Consider the following 21,420-nt stretch of genomic DNA (forward strand, 5'->3'; position numbering starts at 1 on the left):
CATTTAGTGTAATTTGGCTTTAAGACGTTTAAGATGTTCCTTTACGTCTGTGAGGCACCAGGTATGTTTCTGGTTGTTGATTAATCAGGTCAAGAACAAAAAAATATTTTCCAGAGACGGAGTGATTCAGAGCCGGTGAGCAAACATAAAAGGTGGGCGGAGGGAAAGAAAAGAGTGAGTGACAGGAATGAGAATGGCTGTCATTTCAGCACATGTCAAACAACACCTGGATGCTTAAAGGACCTTAAGCAGGCAGATAGTTGCAGGCACACCTAGACAGACCAGAAGCACACAGGTCCTCATCTGTTGTACACCAATTACATAAACCAAAATGTCTTGACATAAACAGAAACACAGAACATGAACACCCTGAACTAGATTTGTATATTGCAAGTTGTTCAATTTGAAATACACTCTACTCTGTTTATAGGAAATGGCACCTGGAGCTGTAAACAGAGCAAACATTTGAATGCCAGGAGTTTGAAGAGCTGCATCACAAATCAATTACTGCTACAATCACTGTTCTGTTGCTCACCAACAACAACAGATAAGAAGTAATGCATGTAAATATTCAAGAAAACAATGAAACACAAGGTTTTTTAAAAACATTTTATCTAAAACTGGTTTTAAATAAGACAAATCATATACAGTTCATTCAAATACAAATTCAAAATGGAGCATCAGTGCAAACATTTAAAAATATATATAGTGTACAGCTGAACAATAACTGGAAGATGGTATAATAAAAAAAAGTTGGATCCTGTAGGACTGACACAGGCTACACAGCACAAAACACAGAAGATGAACCTGTTTCTATCCTTACAGAGAACCAGTCAGAGTGCTGCTGTTTTGATGGAAGAGATGGGTTTTCATGAGACTGTGGTTGATGGTAAACAGTTAACTTGTTGATTCTGGTTGCATTAATAATATGTAGTTTTAGATGGAGGTAAGGTATAATGAAAGCGGTGAACAGATAGCAGCTAGCCGGTATGCTCCTCAGTCTGAGTCATTGTTTCTGTTGTTCTAGCTCGCTTGAGACAAGAAGATGTTTTTCTGACAATATGACGACAGAGATGTGGTCACTGGGACACGGAGGATAGTGTTTGGACAGACTGTGAGGAGGCAGAGCTGCCCTCTCTGGCTCTGGCCGCCAGCTTCTGCCTCAGTTCTCTGATGTCCTTCAGCAGTTCTCTCTCGCTGCTGTCTAGCTGGGTCCGACCTCGGTCCAAGGAAACTGACAGAGGACAAAGACAGAAGGAAATGTAGAAAGATTATTCAAACAAAAACTCAAAATAATGATCATATTACGTAGAGCTCCAACAATAAAACAAGTTGATTGACAGAACATTACATGGCAATTGATTATTAATTAAGTACATTTTCAAGCAACAGTCTTCTAATCTTTATCTCTTACATGAAGCTTTTAGAAAACACTAATCTAAAAAGACTCACAGTTGGTGGAGGTGCTCTCTGAAGGTGAACTGCTGTTCAGACACACCATGTTGGTTCCTGCCTGCTTTAGGGAAGTGGCAGAGTTGGGTCTGACTGCTGGACCGGTAGTACTGGTTCCAACAGAAACAGCAGTGGTGGCACTGGGTCTCTGAAGAAGGCCTCTGGTCTGACACGGCGACCTTATCCTCCTCTGTCTCATCCCATCTGGCAGAAAGCAAACACTGTAATGTTAGATCCCCGTCTGGATAATGGACAGTTCACAGACAAACTAAACTGGTGTGTGTGTGTGTGTAGTAATACCTGTGTCTGAAGACAGGGGTTGTCTCTGCTCCTGTAATTGGGCTCTGGTACTCATCACTTCATCCCACTGTGTACAATTACAAGGAACAGTTAGTGTTTCATACACTCAGATGGTAGGATGTTGTGTTTCTTAGTGAGAAACACAAATATAAACCTTTTTTTTATCTTAAAGGTTATTTGGTAGTACATATTTTAATGGCAACGGAAAAGCTCATGAATTCAGTCAACTGTACACAGACGAGCCAATACAACGTGTAAATTGATGTGTTGACAAACACACTTGTTTCTCTCACCTTCTTTCCTGCCACATCTATCATGGTGTCAGCCAGTCTCTCCTCCTCTGCCAGGGTTTGCCTGTGAAGCTCTGCCAGTCTCTCCCTCTTCCTCTCCTGCTCAGTATCCACCTGCTGCAGGCGCTCCGCCACCTCTCTCTGCCAGTCCGACTCCAAGCCCAGCTGGCACGCGTCCGCCAGGGACTCCTCTAGGGCCTGCATGTGTGGAGAGAGAAAGTTAAAGGACCACAGGTACCTTTGCCAAAATCAGTGTTTGGATGACTGCGTGGCTTTGATGGTTTCTTGTAAAGCCAGATGGACGTATGAGTGCATCAAGATTGTTTGCTGTCAATATTACTGCACTGGCTCCGCACTAGGTGTCACTCACCTGCATGTTTGTTTCTGTGTTGTGTAGCAGCTCTGTGTAACTCTCTTCCTCTCTTTCTGCCTTCCTCATCCTCATCTCTACCTCCTCTTCAACTTCCCGTCCCATACGATCCTGCTCCTTCAACAGGTGCTGAGGGAAATCATGGAAAAACAACAAACCTGTGAGTGACTTTGCTTCCAAAAACTCTGAACAGACAGACCCATGATTTTTATCAAATGTCGATCAATTCAATGTCAGTGGTAACATTTTATGCTTCCGGGTATTTCAACTGCAAACATCTAGGTTTAGGAGAGTCATTATTGGAGAAATAAGTCACAGAGAGAGAGAAAGAGGGAGAGGAAGGGAGGTAGAAATCAATCCAAAGAGGAAGCTAGGAGAGAGGAAGGAAGGCTGAATGCAACGTGTTTGTCACCTGTTCAAATCGTCTCCTCTGAGCCTCCAGCTCCATCTGTCTGACTTCTAAATCCTGGACTGCTGCAGCTGTTTCTCTCTCTCTGAGATCCATCTGTAGCACAACATAAAGGTTACAGTTGGGGTAGTACTCAAACATGAAGGTTATTCAGTCCATGTCCATTTAGCGTGATAAACTTGTTTTCATTTTGGGAAAAACAGTAATTTGCTGTTGCTTAAACCTAAAAACACTGTTCATCAGCTTGAAATAAAAATGCATTGAAAAATATTTCAGTGTTTCTGGCAAAAAGAAGAGAATGATAGGTTGTGTAATAGACAAGCCTCTCTTGCTTATGTGGACTCTTTATATGAAAAGACGTTATCAGGTTGAGTTTACCTTTCTGCTGATCTCCTGATCTAGCCCTTGGATCTGTGTGGCTCTCAGGTCCTGCTGGTGACTGAGGAAACGTCTTCTAGTTGCGTCCAGCAGCTGTAACTCCTTCACCTTCAGCTCTCTCTTCATGGCTCCCAACCTGGAGAGGACAGAGCGTTGTCAGCAGCCAACTCTGCTAAATCACATCATAGATAAACTATGGAGGAGTGAAGTGTCTTGTGCTTTTTACTTCGCCCTCTGCTGTGTTAGTTTTTCTTCTTCTTGTGCCAGGATGTTTCTACGCTGTTCCTCGGCCTTCTGCAGCAGCTCCTGTGTTCAAAGTCCAAGGATTCAGTTCACTATATTTCCATTTCAGGTTTTCATGTATAATTAAACTATATGTGGAAGCCAAGCTTACATTAAAATCTATTTCCTAAAACAAATTTTGAAAACCACATCTACCTGTTGTGCATAATAGGCCTCCTCTTCAGCTTGGCGACGCACAAAATCTGCACGCAGGGCTGACACCTCCTGCCTGATGAGACAAACACGCACACACATTTCATCTGTTGCTTCTTTTCTGTCTGTCTACCTTATTAACACGGTCAATACACTCTTTGTAATCTCACCTCTCGCGGAGATACTCCATCTCCTGCAGTCGTATCTTCTCCCTCTCCCGGCTCTGGTATTCCACTATGAATTCTGGGTAGTGGTTGAACACGGGGTACTGGCCTTTGGTCAGTGGTGTGAAGTCAGAAAGCATAGTCCTTGGATGGAGGTCAGCTGGTGTGTTGCCCATTAGCCGGTAGGCCTCCTTTATCATGGCTCCCACATCCAAGTTGTTCCGGTGGTGGAAGAAATACTGAACGGAAACGAAAAAGATTGATGGAGGAGGAGAAATGGAAAAGTTAACTGACTGACTACAGGGCTGACTTTATTTTCAGAGGAGAAGGTAGTTACCTCAAAGTCCTGTTTCTGGGAGCAAAGCAACAGAGGCTCACGGCAGCAGGTGATGTAGGCCACACAGGCCATGAGCAGGAATGATGGATGGTTGGAGAAGATCGAGTCAAAGAGTCGGAGCCACTCATCACGAGTCAAAACCTCTGAGAACAAGGTCTCCAGCAGGGGCCACACATAGAGCTGCCACAGATACAGAGAGACGTGATAACACGTGTAAACGTAAACAGGGCAGAGACATGTGATCACATGTTTCAGGACAGCTTCTCTGACCACTTGTGTACCCTTCTCCCCCAGTTGTGTGCAGCTGTGTACTGCTACTGTTACCTGTGAGGTGATGCCACAGTCCACCAGGTGCTGCAGCAGTTCCTTGTCGTGATGAGCCAGAACGTTCTCTGCCATGCTCAGGATGTTCAGAGGAGGGTTGGGGAAATACTCGAACCAATGCTGACACCAATTCACTGGACAAACAAACATCAGTATTCAGCAGACTGATACCTTGACTTTGCCTTAAGACATTTAGATAACTGATAAACAGCGCCACAATTGGAAAACTTCAATTAAGTTTAGACTTAAAATAGTTTGAAATCCTTTTCTTAGACGTTATGCTTATTAATTTAAAAGTAGCAGAAACATTCTCTACACATAAAATTGCACAAACCTTGAAGTAATTAAAGGTATTTTAAAAGTTTTAAAGAACCATGGCTGTTGTTTTAATGTTGGTGTATAATTGCAACCATTAAGTACCTATAACTGTGGCCACCACCTCGAAGCAGAGCATTGGGTTGTTCTGGAAGAGCTTGACGAAAGGGAAGGCTATCAGGGGAAGGTACTCCACCTCCCCAAATATGGCGGCCCAGTGAGCTAAGGCAGACAAAACCCTGTGGAGCAGAGGAAAGGACCAAATAATAATAAATAAATAATAAAAATCCTTTAACTTCCAAATCCTGCAGTTACAATGTGTTTTTTTTATAAAAAAAAGCTTTATTATAAGGAGTTGCAAGTGTGTGTGTGTGCGTGCGTGAGTGAGAGAGGGTACCTCTGCAATCCCCTCTGTAGCTTGTGACTTTTGATGGGGTATTTATCATGCAGAGTGAGGTAGGCTGAATGCAGGCCTTTATCAGTCAGACTACTGTATGCCGCGTGGTTCTCTGGGAGACACAACAAAGACCGCCATACAAACATCCTGCAACATGGATGCACAAATTAATCATGTAAATATTTAACACCAACAAGTGTTAAAAAGTTGTCATGATGATACTCCTATGAAAGAAATCTTCACCTGTACTTAGCAGGATATTCTCCAAACGCCTTGAGCAGAGCCACCAGTCTCTTCTTATTCAGACCAGCAGGTAGTTCATTCTAATGACAGACACACAAAAACGTAAAACAACAGAGGTAAATTAAGCACTTATCACACCCAGTCAGATGGAGGTAAATGCTTTGTGTGTATTTCTGGTTAAACATCTCTATGATAAACTGTAAACTTTTCATCAATTTCAATCACTCTACATTACAGAAACTCCAGGAAAACTCAATTTGTATCAGGACATAGGTGTGCATTGTTCCCACCTCTTTATCCTCCGCTGTAGACCCAGCAGGGGGTCTAAGTGTCTTCACCTGTGTCCGCCTACCAGAGCTCTTGGCTGGTCTCTGAACGACCTCCGACCTAACTTTGACCTTTAGGTTAGACAATTCCTGATCAGCTTCACCGCCAGAGACTACTGCTACCCGGGAGGGAGGAGGCTGGGAGATGGCGAGAGAGACACACACGCAATATGAATACACGTACAGATCAATATCTTTTTATCAACACATCAACAAATAATAATACTCGACTGTCACCTTGTTTAATTCCTGTGTGAGACTCTGAACGCTGTACACATTGATGCTGCCGTTATCCATAATGGCCACTACATGTCGGCCGTTGGGGCTGACTGCCACTGTGGTGATGGCGTCGTCATGGGAACCCATGTGGAAAAGCAGTTTGCAGGTGTGAATGTTAATGAAGCGCATCACGCCGTCCTGGCTCAGTACGCCTAGGGTCTGCAGAGAAAAAAAAAATAACACACAGAGAACACAAGCTTATTGTGGAGAAAAAGTTAACATGTTAAACATAAACATGGTAAAAATTTGAAATCAAACAAAACGAGACTCCGGAGCAGGAGAACAGAGGTGTTTGAGTACCTGGCTGGCTCCTCCGTCAAAGCTGTCGGGCAGGAATTCCAGCTGTCGGACGGTTCGGACCTGCGTGGGCATCTGAATCACCCTTACCAGCTGTTTGCTCTCCAGACACCACAGGTGCAGCAGGTTGGAGCGTCCACCAGCAGCAAGGCTCTTACCATCACTGCCAACGCAAATCAGGTATATTAGTGTTTGATGAAGCCCTCTGATCCGTATTTATTTTATCTTTCATTGTGCTTATGAACTGTTTAGAGGTTAAAAAGGGTTGGGAATGTAGTCATGAAGAATTCAACTGAGAAGCTACATAATTAGTGGGTTAGTGGGTGTGACGTGAGAGACCCACCGTGTGACAGCAAAGGCCTTGTAGGAGATTTTAGGTCCGCAGTCGGGGACAGGGAGCTGGTATTTGCAGAACAGTGTGTCGCTCTCCCAAGCAAAGATGGAGTCATCACTGAAACAGCTGAGGATGGTGTTACTGAGAGGCAGAAAAAACACCTGCAACACAAACAAGAGTGTGCCGTGACGACAATGAAAAGGGGGAACAAATTTAGTGCATACCATAAATGTACTGGCTATATGGTATTAACAAAAAACCTAAATCCTAATTTAAAAAAAAAAAAAAACAACATGACTCAATCCTCAGATAAACTGCTACTATTTGTAAATGTGGTGTGTCTGAATGTTTACCCTCTGAATGCCAACAGACTGTCTGATGTTAAGCTTCCTCTTCCTCTGGAAGGAGTCCAGGTCCCAAAGCTGAGCCGTGTCTGAGGACGTGCTGATGGCGTAACGACCTGAGCTGTGGACAGAGATGGATGAAACTGCTCCCTCATGACCCCGCATCCAACTGACCAGCTGCTTTGTGTCTGAAAGAGAGAAAATGATACAATAGCGAGTTTCATTAAAAATGTGAACCCAAAAACAGAATACACCCATAGAATGACTATTAAAAGACCTGTGTGAATCCTACCTTTGTCAAAGCACTTGATGGTGTAGTCAGCCAGGGCCACAAGGAACTCTGTGGTCCTGCGGAGGCTGAATGCCAGAGCAGTGCAAGCCTGACCTGTCTTCTGCACCAGACGAAATCTGCCCAAAGAAATAAGCAGTGAAAAACACAAGTTCAGATAAAGGTGAAAGCATGCTGGTATTAAGGGTAAGGAAAACAGAAACAGAAAGGAAGACCATTCATGATTGAATCATGGTCATGTCCTTGTAGATGAAAAGAAGATGGATGTATTTTTCCTCTTTTCTGCTCTAAATAGAGCATTCAGGTTAGAGAAGAGATATATAAACATTAAATGGGTAGGACTAGCATTAATAGGAAATGTGGACACAATGGAGACAGTAAGTGGACCATAATATTTGTGAATATGTCATAATTCCCATGTAACTAATTCTTGTATTAGTAATAAAATATAATACAAGTTATAAACAAAAAACACTGTATTATTTTGGGGCTTTTGATCCTACTCAATCACCTGTTTCTACTGATGTCAAAGACATAGATGTTGCCATGGTGATCACCAGCCAGGAAGGAGTCTCCTGTGGTGTCAAAGGCCACATGGAGGAAACGCACCGTCTTGGCCTGCTGAGCAGTGCGGATCACCGTCACTAACACTCTGAGGAACACAAACAACACACATTAAAGGGGAAGCGCACACACTGAGAGAGTTCATATGAACAGCATAACATGTCAGTGAATCATGGCTGCTCTCTAGTGGTTGTAATACACCCCGAAATAGATGGCTGAACAATTAAATGCAGCTTTCCTGCAACAACCAAATCCACTTTGAGGCTGCTGTTACTCTCTCATGCCCCAAATAGTTATTGGGATCTGGCACTAATGGCATTTTTGACAATTATCAAATAAAATGTTATGTTAATTGCATTGTTGTCTGTTATAACTTTATTCTTGTTGTCACTTGTGAGTTGATTTGCCGAGTACTTTTATATTTTAAGTTGTTTGTATTTTCTAACTGCATGTTTGTACTGTATTTTTGATGTTCAGCACCCCAAGAAGATAAGAGGCACATACATGTGTTTTTAATTGGGATCTTTACATAAACAATAATCAAAATTATTGCAAATGAATTTTCTTTTTAGATCAACTAATTAATTAATTGAGTAATTGTTTCAGCTCTACAACAACTTCCTGATTACTTACCAAGCAAGCTATGAGAAATATTAAATAATAATCTGGTGTTAGACGACTTATCAGCTGTGATTTGCTTTGCTTTAAATTTTTCTTGCTCTTAAAACAGCGAATTGATATGATTTCCTGGACTCGATTTTACTCTTATAGCTTTAATACAGATTTTATCCCCAGCCACAACCTTAGATTAGACTGAACCCTACCTGCAAACACTGACAGGTAATACAAATAAAGAATATATCTCTACTCAACAGACATCTTACATCTTTATCCTCCAACCTAATACACTGAGTTATCTAGGTGGGATACATAATCGTATTAAGAAGAAGAACAACATTAAAAATCTAAAGTGGCATCCTTTGGGAGAGTACAGTATTACAGTAGTAACATTGTATTGGTGTTTATTTAGAGTTGGTACTTGTATGAATGTACAAGAGAGCAACAAGTGTGACTGAACATAAGATCAATGTTATGTTGAGGCTGTTCAGTGCATGTTACAGATAAATCTTACTGCATTCAATCTATCAGGTTCACAGGAGAACTAATAGAGCATCATCGAGATACTTCAGACAACTTACCCTTTGCCTGCTGTTGGTTTTCGATGCCAGACTTTCCCCTCTTCTTTGTTTCCAATGTCCGTCACCTCCATTTTAAAGACGTCGGTAGAAACTCGGAATGAATTGAGGAAAACAGAAGAATATCCCCCTTTTACGTTACTTGCGTTAAAGTTACTGACCCAGCTTACAGTAACATGGCTAGTTACCGGGCTAGCCAGCTAATCTCTTCACAGGCGGAGCAAACAGCGCGAAATTTGAAAGAGCAACATTGAGTATATTTAGTTTGAAGTTACGAGCAGAGAGGCCACACAGCTCAGCACCATGTAGTGTTAGTCAGAGTTCAACAGGCACAGTTTAACAGACACTACGATAACACTTTCCTTCAACTTGTCCCAGGAGTTTTTTTTGTTTGCTTGCTCGGAGAGGACGGTTATTTTGTCGCTCAAGGTTGACGTAAAAGGTAAACAGACGCGTGCATTCTGGGAGTTGTAGTTCAAAACACGAGTAATGTTTCAGCGACGGCGCAAACCAAAGTCTGCCACTCGAGAAAATATACAATATTAAACTGTTTCATGTAGCTTTTTATATATTTGTTTGTACACAGTAGGCTAAATTATTATTCCTCCGTTTTAAAGTGTTACTTTGCTGAAGGAAGCTTCTATTTTCCATAAATTTTACTTCCCAGCATGAAAGCTTTAATGCTGTTACAAATCTTTATTTGCACTACTATGAATGCAGCTCTGGATATTAAATGAATCTTTCATTTACATTTTATCCACAGGTTTCCCAATTATATATAAAAAAATATGAGGTTGTGCCAATAAAATACCCAACACAAAACCACCAAATATCCAGAAGAAACCCTTTTGATAAAATGAATATATAAGATAGTAAATTTACTTTAACCTCACCATGTACATTTTCTGAAGTGTGTTTGTATTATATAAAGTGTCCTAATAAAAGGCCTCATTTTCAAGTTTATGAAACCCAGATTCCAGACCATAAAAAGCTATTGAACAGGCTCTCTGGCCTTCAGTGATTATGGGGAGCAGTTACGTCTGGAGGAAGCAGACAGTGGAGCCTCACAGACTCGACACAGCAATCATTTAAAGTGGTGTGAATGGTAGAAGTGCACAGCTAGGTGAACCACTGGGGCCCCGGAAAGTAGGGTGCCAGCTTATGGGTGTAGACCATTGGTGGACAGTCACACACTTCCTGGAACATGCTGTGCAATACCAGTCAGAGTGCATTAGCCTCGTCCCCTCTCTAGGTGAACCAATCACCTGCCCAAAGAAATAAGCAGTGAAAAACACAAGATCAGATAAAGGTGAAAGCATGCTGGTATTAAGGGTAAGGAAAACAGAAACAGAAAGGAAGACCATTCATGATTGAATCATGGTCATGTCCTTGTAGATGAAAAGAAGATGGATGTATTTTTCCTCTTTTCTGCTCTAAATAGAGCATTCAGGTGAGAGAAGAGATATATAAACATTAAATGGGTAGGACTAGCATTAATAGGAAATGTGGACACAATGGAGACAGTAAGTGGACCATGATATTTGTGAATATGTCATCATTCCCATGTAACTAATTCTTGTATTATTAATAAAATATAATACAAGTTATAAACAAAAAACACTGTATTATTTTGGGGTCATAATATGTGAATATGTCATAATATGTCAAATGTGTAAAAAAATATGATGCAGGCTTTTATACAATTAAGTACTGTATAAAAGCCTGCAGTACAAGCCTTTTTTTTTAGTGGACTCAAATGGGGTGGGTGATAATACTCATAAAGTGTTTGTCACTATGACTGATCCCTTTACACAAAGTAATAGTTGTAATATTGATATTAATTAGAAAAGCTTTAAATTAATAGCTAATGTCTGAAATGTTGTGACCCTCTTCCTGGCAATCACAACCCAGAGTTGGGCTTCTATTGCCTTTAATTGTTAGAGACAGCTGAAGGTAGACAGGAAGGGGGGCAGAGAGAGAGGATGACACGCAGCAAAGGGCTGCAGGTCGGACTGGAACCCTGGGCCACTGCAGCAAGGACTCAGCCTCGGTACATGGGTCGCCAGTTCTAACTTACCAGACGCCCTAATTTTTGTATTTTTAACTATATATTATTTACTCTGAACACAAAGAACTAACCTAATATCTAAATCTGCCAGATTTACAAAACAACATCTGAGATGAGTATCTTCATTTTAAATGAAAATAATAATTCAAATTATCTAGGTATATGTGTCTGCTCTCATTCACACTTCCTCTTTATTCTCTCTTTTCTGTCATTGCAGGTCATCTGTTTCTTATTTATTCTGATCGGACAGCTGACAACAGTGCTCTAAATGTCTACTTTAGAGAGCTGTCATTTAACATTAAAATATAAAAAGTAGCAATGATCCCTCAGTGGTGATTTACAGAAGTCACTCTTCGGTAATTTCTCCCAATCAAGTTGGTTCCAACCAAAAATAAGGGCACTATAGAGAGTAAACCTTCGCCCAGACGCACTGTATATTGTATGGAAGCCTATTTCTGCCAATGTGACAAAATAAAAAGATTCATTATATTGAGAAACCTTCTTAATATTTTGACTTAGTATCTCAAAATAATGTGAGATATTAACACATCTCTTCATTCAAAATGGGTCCCAAAACCTGAAACCTAAAACATTTGGGTTATGAAGTGATGTGAGAACATGAAATTTCATAAAAATGTATAATTTGCCTCAGTATTGTTTGTCAGAAATCCATCTCCTACTCCTTATATTAACTCCTTCCCCCTATGCCTTCCAAACACTATTTCAGAGGCTTGACTCTCCACTGTAAGACAAGTAATCTCTGGCATGCCTCTTTCATTTGCTTGCTGCCTCTGCATGGTCAACACAGTTGCTTTTGCAAAATTCACAGGAAGTACTAAAATAATTCACAGCAAAACCAAAAGGTGTTTTTCTTCAAACTAAGAGCATATTATAAAACAAAACAAAAAACACCTTCAAAATAAATAAAAAAATAATGAGGTAAATAAATAAATAAATGAACAACACAGCTAAGACGTAGATGGGCCTTCATTGGTGTTGCCTGCAGCTATTGTCAAGTGTCCATTGTCAAAATCCTTGATTATTATTATGATGTGTGTAATAATGTCTGATAAGAATAAGGCAAAAAGCCCCAAAAGGGCACCAGAAAAGTTAAGCATACAAAATTTTACCAGAAATGTTTGTAAGATTTCTCTAACAAACAATCAACACTGGGTGCATCATAAAAGTATTAGCTTTCTCAGAAACAAACAATTTGAACTAATTTTAGAATTTGAGTGATGACACCACTTATTTACCTTATAAATGGAATATCTTTCATTTCCTAACAACCATTGCTTATTTCCCTAAAATATCCAATATGTGTTAATTACCAATGCCTTCCATTTTTATTCTTTGTCAACACACAACTTTTATTATCTTTATTATTATTATTATTATTATTATTATTATTATTATTATTATTATTATATGTTGGCTTATTCTTCTTATCTGTAGTAATACCAGTAGTAGCAGTAGTCCGTTTGCTTTTACTTTGAAAAGCTGAACCGGATGTGTCAGTAACCTATGCAAAGCTAGCTCCCTCTGATTAGCCACGTCATGTAAACTTAGCAGCGGAGCAGCTCTGAAATAAAGACAGTGAGGGGTCGCAGTTTTTTGGGGGGGATATCGGTTAATTTTGAAAGAGGAGTTGTTTTTTCAGGGTTGTAATTCGTCAGTAATTGTATGGAAACATGTCGGACATTGGGGACTGGTTCAGAAGCATCCCTTTTGTCACCCGGTACTGGTTTGCTGCCTCGGTTGCTGTTCCCCTTATTGGGAAACTAGGACTGATTAATTTCAGGAACCTCCTGCTGTTTCCCGAGCTGGTCTTTAGCAGATTTCATGTAAGTCTTCGTTAACTCTGTTCTACTGTGTGTGTCGGAGGAGCTGATAAACGCCACTGTTGTTGTGTTTTCGATGTAGTTTGTTGTTAGTTAGCAGGTGGCTAGCAAGGCTCACTCAGGAGGCCTGCGCTGCGTCACAGCCAATGAGAGGGCGAGACGCACGAGGTTACGACTTCCGGATGCTGTCAAAATGCTACTTAATTTAGCAACAGTGAAATAAGGTGTAATACGAGTACAAAGGTCCGTGTATCTTTTGGTCATTGGATTTTCCTTTCAGAAACGGGTATTAAAAAACAGAAAACGAGTGGTTATTTGATTTTCGTTTTAAAATACAAAAATTAAAATTGAAATACAAGGCGTTTTTCTTTTTCATGGTCAAAGGGGGATGAGCGAAATTTAAAAAATGATTCGATTTTCATTTTCTATTTCATATAACAAAAAATAAAATCACTAGAAAACAGAAACGGAAAAAAGACCTGTTGTTTCATATTCTGAGACCGGATGTTGTCATTTACAGGACGGTGCTGTGTAGAAGAAACAGTAGGCTAGTAGACTGCGGTCAATCCAGCCGTGAGTCCGATCTCCGTGGTCAAATCAGCCGCACTTAAATTTAGAGTGTACAAGTATTCTCAGCATTATGGTAAATGCGGAGAAACAGTGTGTTTACTTCTGGTTTTCAAAATAAAGGTATTTAGAACAGTAAGCTATAATTCGAACCTACATTTAATATAAAATATGTTACATTAAAGTGTTTTATGCGCCCCTGATGAATAAAAAACACTTTATATCAAGTATCTTTACTGCACCAGTGTGGAGAAATGCCAAAATAAAAGTCTCATATTTATGCCTCCAGAGATTGCATATTTGACCATATTTGAGGTACTGTAAAAACATATTGCTCAGTGTTTCCTGGCTACTGATGGTATATTTGACTTTTGCACATATGAGACTACAAGTATACTTAATATCAAGCATTTTTATTTTACCAATTTGGAGAAATTCAACAATAAAAGTCCATATTTGTATCTCCAAGTGGTATTTTCATATATTTTGAGCTACTTTAAAAACAATAATTCCTGGCTATGGATGGTATATCTTACTTCTACACATCTAAGACTACAAGCATACTTAATATCAAGCATTTCTACTGCACCAATGTGGAGAAATTTAAGAATAAAAGGTAGTTCCACTGTATGTGGAACCAACTGCAACAGCTGTCACGCGAATCTGTAAAAGGGAAAAATAATATATGAGGAAGAGACAGTAGGTACAATGGTGTTTTGAAGTTAAAACTAATTATTTTTCCCTTTTACAGATTCAGTGTGACAGCTGTAGAGCTGCAAAATAAGACGATTTTTGTCATGATTACTGCATCATTATTGAAGTAACGTTATAATGAAAATGCTTCACCCATAGCCTGGAAATACTGAGCACTGGTGCAGTAAAGATACTTGATATAACGTGTTTTTTATCCATCAGAGGCGCATGAAACACTTTAATGTAACATATTTTATTTTAAATGTAGGTTCGAATGATAGCTTACTGTTCTTAATACCTTTATTTTGAAAACCGGGAGTAAATACGCTGTTTCTCCGCATTTACCATAATGCTGAGAATACTCTAAATTTAAGTGCGGCTGATTTGACCACGGAGATCGGACTCACGGCTGGATTGACCGCAGTCTACTAGTCTACTGTTTCTTCTCCACAGCACCGTCCTGTAAATGACAACATCCGGTCTCAGAATATGAAACAACAGGCCTTTTTTCCGTTTCTGTTTTCTAGTGATTTTATTTTTTATTATATGAAATAGAAAATGAAAATCGAATATTTTTTTTTATTTCTCTCATCCCTTTTTGACCATGAAAAAGAAAAACGCCTTGTATTTCAATTTTAATTTTTGTATTTTAAAACGAAAATCAAATAACCACTCGTTTTCTGTTTTTTAATACCCGTTTCTGAAAGGAAAATCCAATGACCAAAACATACACGGACCACAAAACATAGTATTTCAACTGCCAGCGTTACCTTTGAGCTGTTTAATGGAAGTGCAGTCACTGTGGTGCGTCCCACAAGGTGGAGAAAGTATTTTGGACTAATTGTAAAGGGAATTTCTTGCTCTGATGAGCAGCTCAAGCAGCGTTTTTTCCTTTATATCCCTCCATCACTGTGAGGTCAACAGTGAGGTTATACAAGGTTAGGAGGCAGGATGTGAATATGTATCCTAAAAGACCTAGCTCAGGGCAAAATATCCCCTCAACCTAGATACTTGCAGTGGAAGTACACTCAAGTACTGCAAATAAGTCTAAGATACTTTTTTAAGGGGGGAATATATAGCTGTTTTACTAGATTCAATTTTAAATGTATTTTGCAGGTACCAAGAGTTTGTTATTACCTAAAAATGTGTTGCAAGTTTATAAAATATGATGCATTGTTTTAGACTAAAATTCCTAACAATATATGAAGTAGTTAAAATGAGCCCCACCTTCACCAGCCACATCAGTAAAATGCTACTGCTTTTATTTTGATACCTTTAAGTACATTTGTCTCTTAATACTTAGGTGGGCTACTCTTACTAAGGTCATATTTTGAGGGCAATATTTATTGTATATGTATTAGACTAATTTTATGCTGTGGCATTGCCTCTTTTACACAAGTAAAGGCTTTGAATAATTCTTCCACCACACTGGTTATTTAAGCAATCATTACACTCTTTGTAGTGTGATATTATATGACAGACTGCCTACTGTTTAACCTGCCAGAGAGCAAGCTGGTGTGACAGCCACAGTAGGTTACTGATATCTTGGAGAAACACAGGCAGTGCTGCAGCTGAATAGATTATTATTGTATTACTCTATTTACTTGGAAATGTTTTGTTGCCCGGCAACTGAATAAGAATTCGACCTTGTGACATACTGTGGGCTATTAATCTTAATCGAAGATATAGATGAAAACCATGATTAATTTCATTATTACCAAATGGCTCTTCAGTCAGTACCATATTATAAGCTGCTTGAAGTTTCAGTATCTGGCTAGTCCTGCACAGTTAGCGACATTTGAACTATTATGCTGTCTTATGGCTTCAGAGGGCAGCTGGTGGACACAGAAATCAATTTTTTTAGACTAACCATGGGTGGAAGTTTAATCCAAATTCAAATGCTCCAAAGCTGAAGACATATGTTATAAAGAGTTCGGTCTAGACCTACTCTATTTGAAAAGTGTCCTGAGATAACTTCTGTTATGAATTGGCGCTATACAAATAAAATTGAATTGAATATCCACATGCACCTATTATGTACAATTTCAACAAATGATAAGGACCACTCAGTTAGTAGATATTTTGAATAGGGCTGCAATTGATGATTATTTTAATAATAGATTAATCTGTTCTGATGAATCCATAAATATTTTGTTGATTAATCGTTCAGTCTATGACAACAGAGTGAAAATATCCATCACAAGGTGTAGGAGCCCGGTCAGATTAGAAAGGCTAGAATCAGACATTTTGTCTTGATTAAACAGATTAGTTGAATATCAAGATTGTATATAAAAGTAAAATGGTGAATCCTATCTGGTTAGAATCTAGGCCCAGCTACAATTTGTTCCACTTAAGAATTGTAGGTTGCAATTGTATTCTGTCATTTTCCCCTTGAATACAATTAAAATGCTCATCACCTTGCAAGTCACCTCATAAATGCTGTATTGATCTGATGTCTGTTGCCATCAAACAAAAAATCTCTGAAACAAATTGTGAGCGAACACACTCTGCAGAGGAGCACCGGCTGTCTGTCTTTTAGAAGTTATCATTTACAATCCACACGAGACTTCATGTGTGTTACAAGCACAGCCTTGAAAGTCTGGATCTGGGAACAAACGCAGCTATGTGGATTACTTACTACATTTCTATTATGTCTCTGTTTGTTTCAGCTCTGGAGACCAGTGACAGCCACCTTGTATTTCCCAGTAACCCCTTCTACTGGGTTTCTGTACCTGGTCAACCTCTATTTCCTCTACCAGTACTCTTCTCGGCTAGAGACAGGTGAAGCTGCTGGCCTCAGTGGCTTACACACACACACACACACACACACACACACACACGCTGAGTGCTGTTTATTGTCATGCTAATCTTTTTCTTGGTATTTTTTTTCCAGGGGTGTTTGATGGCAGACCTGCAGACTATATCTTCATGCTCTTCTTCAACTGGATCTGCATTGTTGTATCCTTTGACTGGCATCACAAACCCTTTAAAACCTTCTGATTAAATGATAAATTACTATCTACCTACAGCATCTGAGAGTCCTCTCCACCATTGATTCTAGCTCTCTGCTGCTTTCTTTTCCCCTCTGCATTACTCTTTCATCTGTCTTTTCTGTACCTCCCTCTCTCTCTGCAGCACTGTGCCATGTCAGGGTGGCTCTGTGCCAGTGGCCCAGTGTCAGTCTACCCCTGCAGAGCAGAGAAACCTAATCTAGGTCACATGCAGCACCAGCAGTACAGCCCGGCCCACATCTCAACACTGTGTCGTTTTGTCAGGAGTTCAGCTCTGATTGTCAGCTCGTCTGACTGTTCAGACACTTCCTGTTTATAAGACACATTTGGGCAAAATCATGTTCCCTCTAAACCTGAAGTGTTCAGTTTGTGTTACCACAAGCAAACGGGGAATGGGTGAAAAAAGAAAAAAAGTGAGTTGTGGGAGGTTAGGCGAGGACTGATCTGCCGATGTTAGACGCCTTGCTTTAGGGGAAGAGGTAGAAATGGCTGCTCTAATCTTAAGGCTCTAGCTGTGATTGTATTGAGCCATGAGGTTGTTGTCCTTGACTTGAGCTGTAGATAACTGGGTTGCTGATGAACATGCAGGTGAGAATGCTCCTCTCTCTCTCTCTCTCTCTGTATTTATAACACAACATGAAATTATGACCAGTGTATACTGTATATAAAGCATGTAGCATTTGTTTGCAATTTACACTTGAGATCTAAGGAGTGCTTCATAATGCAAGAAGACCACAAGAACCAGGCTTACTCAAAGGAAAAGTTTGACATTTTGTGGAATATGTGTGTTTGCTTTCTTGCTGACAGTTAGATGAGAAGATTGATAAATCTCTCACACCAGCACCATTAAACCTCACTAGCTTACACACCTGTTTTCTGGGGCGGGTTATGTACCACACTGTTTCTTGGTTGGGACCAGTAACTACTGGAGTCTCCACTGGTTGCCTGGAAATGGTCCGGTGTTTGTAGGGATTAAACAAATAAGATACAGCCTGTTAAGGTGCTAGAAAGTGTATTTTACCGTACCTTGCTAGCTGTTTTGCACTTTTCCCGGTCTTTATGCTAGGCTAACTTAACTTAGCTAGCATACATTAGTGCGGTAATGGTGTCAATCTTCTCATTTGGTGTTAGCGAACGTTAACTTTAGAAAGCAAATAAGCATTTTTCACTTTCAGAGCTTACAATAAAAAACTGTTCATATTACTATACATATTACAGTTCTTAAACCCAGCTCAGCTCTGAGTTGGTTTTATGAAACCACTTAATCTTGATTAAGTTTATTAGGCTCATTGAAGAGGCTTTTCACAATAAACCCTCCTTTGCAGAGTCCCCTGTATAAAACACTCGCAATATTGCACTTGCTAAAATTCAAGACTAGTCCCTGATGTGACCAAAACTTAAAGCTTTTTTACACAGCTGTCTTGTTGATGCAGTATCATTGGACTCATATATTGTTGTTTATGTTGTTGTTTTCAGCTGCTGATGATCCCACTGATCATGTCAGTGCTCTACGTCTGGGCTCAGTTCAACAAAGACACGATTGTGTCCTTCTGGTTCGGGACACGATTCAAGGTACCTCATGTTTTATCACCAGCTTATTACATCACAGATACAATTGTATCGAGGAAACTTAGTCTTAATAAAAGTATCTCACATTTTACAGTAATGTCAGAACACATAAAACATTTATTACCTGAATGTGAAGCCTTCTTATTATTACTTATTAATACTCATATTAATGATATGACTATTGATTATGATATTTTCTGTTGCTCTGTCCCAGGCACATTATCTACCTTGGGTCATCCTGGGCTTCAACTTCATCATTGGAGGCTCGTAAGTAACTAATTCTAATGAATTGAATCAGAGACAATAGAGAGTTTAATAGTCTGTGGTACCATAAAGGTACATTCAGTGTCTTTAAAGTAACAAGGAATGGTCTCTGTTTCTGTATTCCAAAGTATGATACGCCTACAGTATGTTTAAGTGTTTAAACTTAATATTTCTGTTATTTCACTCTGCTGTTATTGTGCAGGTTTGTAGATGAACTGACAGGGAACCTGGTGGGTCACCTCTACTTCTTCCTCATGTTCAAATACCCTGTGGACCTGGGAGGACGCTCCTTCCTCTCTACACCAGAGTTCTTGTAAGTTTCTTTTCCAGCCTGGGTTTGATTTTGGAGTTATGGTCTCAACTCTTTTTAGTTAGAACAATTTCCTCACTTGCTGAGGTTGTGCTATACATAGCTTTAAAGCAAAACTATGGAACTTTTGTAACAAATTTTTCCTCTTACATAAGGAATGAAATGCACCTATACTTATTTCAGCACACTTTTGGCTTTTGCTGCTACAGCTTCACTTGGACTGGTAGACCAGTAGACCAGGAACTTATTGTGACTAAAAATAAACAAATGTAAGATAGATTTAGAAATGCAGTGCATTAGGCAACCAGAAAAGTTATTGGATAGGGTTTAAACATGTCCAGAGCTCGTCTGTATTACCTAAACCACTTGTTTGTAAAAGAAAAACAAAAATCAAAGTGAAGATTTTTAGTCAAACACACTGTTGTAAATGTTCATCTGGAGTTCAGCTTGAACCAAATATACTTAGTGCAGTGGTTCCTGCAGTCACCTTCACAAAGAAATGAATAATGATTTGCATTCACTTTTGGTTTCACTTCCAAACAAGTATTTTAGATATTTGAGTGAGCTTTATTAATCCCAAGAGCATAGACTTGTTTGGCCACCCATTCACAGTGATGCATAACGAGAGAGAGCAGAGAATATGTGAAAAACATCCTGCCCCAACTGACTAACAGCTATACCAAGAGGACATTGCTCACATGGCCACAAAATGAACATGTGTATTCGTGTGACTGCTTGTGTTATTTAAGACTTATTTGTTACTTGGCTGTGGGTACGTGCTTTGCTATTTTACCAGATCACAGGATTAATTTAAAAAAACAAACACTACTACTAGTTTTTTTTTTTTTTTTAAACAGGATTTGTTGCTTGATCACCTGCTTGCAAAGTACCGTTAAATAGATTCCAATGTTGTCTGTTTTACAGATCATATTTTAACACTTCTCATCCCTTTGCACATCTCTCTCCAGGTATCGGTTTTTCCCTAACAGGAGGGGAGGGGTGTCCGGCTTTGGAGTCCCTCCCACCAGGAGACCAGCTGCCCAGGAGCATGCGGGGGCAGGCGGGGGAGGAGGAGGACGTCACAACTGGGGCCAAGGCTTCCGTCTGGGGGATGATTGAGAGGAGAGGAGAGAGCAGAGAGAGCCAACCCCCCCCTTTGCTCCCAATAACAAACGGCTGTGCAGTTGATGTATCGGGTTAAAATGCTTGCTTTTTCCAATTTTTCAAAAAAAGAAAAAAAACCACATCTTATGTCATGTTAAGTTTAGTTTATAAAGAAGACACCAGGAAGAAATTTGAAGAAGCACACATTTTAAGCAAGACAGTGGCGCACAGCAGGACAGACAGACTCTGGCTATAGGCTCAAATTAAAGCCAGCACTACTATTACTGCTACTGCAGGTTTGTCCATGTGAAGCAGATAAAAGAAAATATGAATAAACTTAATTTTTTTTTTTTTAAATGATGATTCTTCTTGCCTCCCCTTTTCTTCTTCCTTTCTGTCCTCTTCTTTTTACCCCCCCTCCCCTCTGCCTTCTCTCCACACCCTGCCACCGGACTGTCAAGACAAGAGATGTTGCAGCTGCACACCAGCATGCTGTTGATTTTGATTCTTGTGTTCCCGTCCTTTCTCTCTCTGTGATGCCATATCGGATTACATTGTAATTACCTACACACTGGGAGTGTGCTCTCAACCACCCCTCCGCAGAACATGGGCAAAGCTATTTAGAGAGCGCTGTTTCCATGTCTGAATTTACATGGGTGTAAAATGTTTTTTTAAGCACAGACTTGATCTTCCTCTGTCTTAAGATCCGATCTTAACCAAAATGAGGTGAAGATGGGATTTTGCTCCTTTTTTTTGTAAATATAACTTGTTTATTGAAAGGATGAGCGAGTCTGAGTGTGTAATTATTGTATTATCCATGTTTCAAGGCAACGCTTGGATGAAACCTTTTTATCCACTTGCGCAGGAGAGCTCAGCCAATTATGTGCCAGTGTCCCTGCTGGTTGAGAATCATTAACTGTATGTACAATATACAATTGGGGCAGACGCTA

At 39.8% G+C, this 21,420-nt stretch overlaps 2 protein-coding genes and 1 long non-coding RNA gene across 3 annotated transcripts; 2 read left to right on the forward strand and 1 right to left on the reverse strand.

Annotated features, from left to right (window-relative positions):
- Nucleotides 1-594: 594 nt before the first annotated feature.
- tbc1d31 (TBC1 domain family, member 31) lies at nucleotides 595-9,543 on the reverse strand. Its single transcript, XM_051407601.1, has 23 exons — nucleotides 9,047-9,543; nucleotides 7,795-7,935; nucleotides 7,287-7,402; nucleotides 7,004-7,182; nucleotides 6,660-6,811; nucleotides 6,320-6,479; nucleotides 5,978-6,178; nucleotides 5,705-5,878; nucleotides 5,415-5,494; nucleotides 5,172-5,318; nucleotides 4,880-5,013; nucleotides 4,460-4,593; nucleotides 4,136-4,315; nucleotides 3,805-4,037; nucleotides 3,638-3,710; nucleotides 3,426-3,505; nucleotides 3,200-3,335; nucleotides 2,825-2,917; nucleotides 2,413-2,541; nucleotides 2,046-2,240; nucleotides 1,753-1,819; nucleotides 1,453-1,656; nucleotides 595-1,234 (listed from the first exon to the last, which is right to left on the reverse strand). Exons 1-23 carry the CDS (start codon nucleotides 9,115-9,117, stop codon nucleotides 1,080-1,082), a joined length of 3,234 nt encoding a protein of 1,077 aa, XP_051263561.1. The 5' UTR covers nucleotides 9,118-9,543; the 3' UTR covers nucleotides 595-1,079.
- LOC127367606 (uncharacterized) lies at nucleotides 2,190-4,520 on the forward strand. The gene is made up of 3 exons (XR_007885506.1): nucleotides 2,190-2,276; nucleotides 2,539-2,572; nucleotides 4,430-4,520. It is a non-coding gene; the product is annotated as an uncharacterized LOC127367606 (long non-coding RNA).
- Nucleotides 9,544-12,619: 3,076 nt separating the features above from the next.
- derl1 (derlin 1) lies at nucleotides 12,620-21,252 on the forward strand. Its single transcript, XM_051407607.1, has 8 exons — nucleotides 12,620-12,955; nucleotides 16,882-16,993; nucleotides 17,106-17,170; nucleotides 17,785-17,811; nucleotides 18,700-18,795; nucleotides 19,007-19,059; nucleotides 19,259-19,369; nucleotides 20,335-21,252. The coding sequence occupies exons 1-8, from the start codon at nucleotides 12,803-12,805 to the stop codon at nucleotides 20,483-20,485; spliced, it is 768 nt and encodes a 255-aa protein (XP_051263567.1). The 5' UTR covers nucleotides 12,620-12,802; the 3' UTR covers nucleotides 20,486-21,252.
- Nucleotides 21,253-21,420: the final 168 nt, after the last annotated feature.

Source organism: Dicentrarchus labrax, unplaced genomic scaffold (genome assembly GCF_905237075.1).
Source record: "Dicentrarchus labrax unplaced genomic scaffold, dlabrax2021, whole genome shotgun sequence".
NCBI classification, from domain to species: domain Eukaryota; kingdom Metazoa; phylum Chordata; class Actinopteri; family Moronidae; genus Dicentrarchus; species Dicentrarchus labrax.

What these genes read in the sequence shown, in the direction of transcription:
- tbc1d31 (XM_051407601.1), bottom strand. Translation starts at nt 9,117, where the DNA reads ATGGAGGTGACGGACATTGGAAACAAAGAAGAGGGGAAAGTCTGGCAT. An exon ending in ATCAGGAGATCAGCAGAAAG is followed by an intron (nt 2,918 to 3,199) that starts GTAAACTCAACC and finishes GTTGTGCTACAG; the next exon opens with ATGGATCTCAGAGAGAGAGA. An exon ending in ACACAGAAACAAACATGCAG is followed by an intron (nt 2,241 to 2,412) that starts GTGAGTGACACC and finishes CCACACATGCAG; the next exon opens with GCCCTAGAGGAGTCCCTGGC.
- derl1 (XM_051407607.1), top strand. Translation starts at nt 12,803, where the DNA reads ATGTCGGACATTGGGGACTGGTTCAGAAGCATCCCTTTTGTCACCCGG. An exon ending in CTCTTCTCGGCTAGAGACAG is followed by an intron (nt 16,994 to 17,105) that starts GTGAAGCTGCTG and finishes TTTTTTTTCCAG; the next exon opens with GGGTGTTTGATGGCAGACCT. An exon ending in GGTTCGGGACACGATTCAAG is followed by an intron (nt 18,796 to 19,006) that starts GTACCTCATGTT and finishes GCTCTGTCCCAG; the next exon opens with GCACATTATCTACCTTGGGT.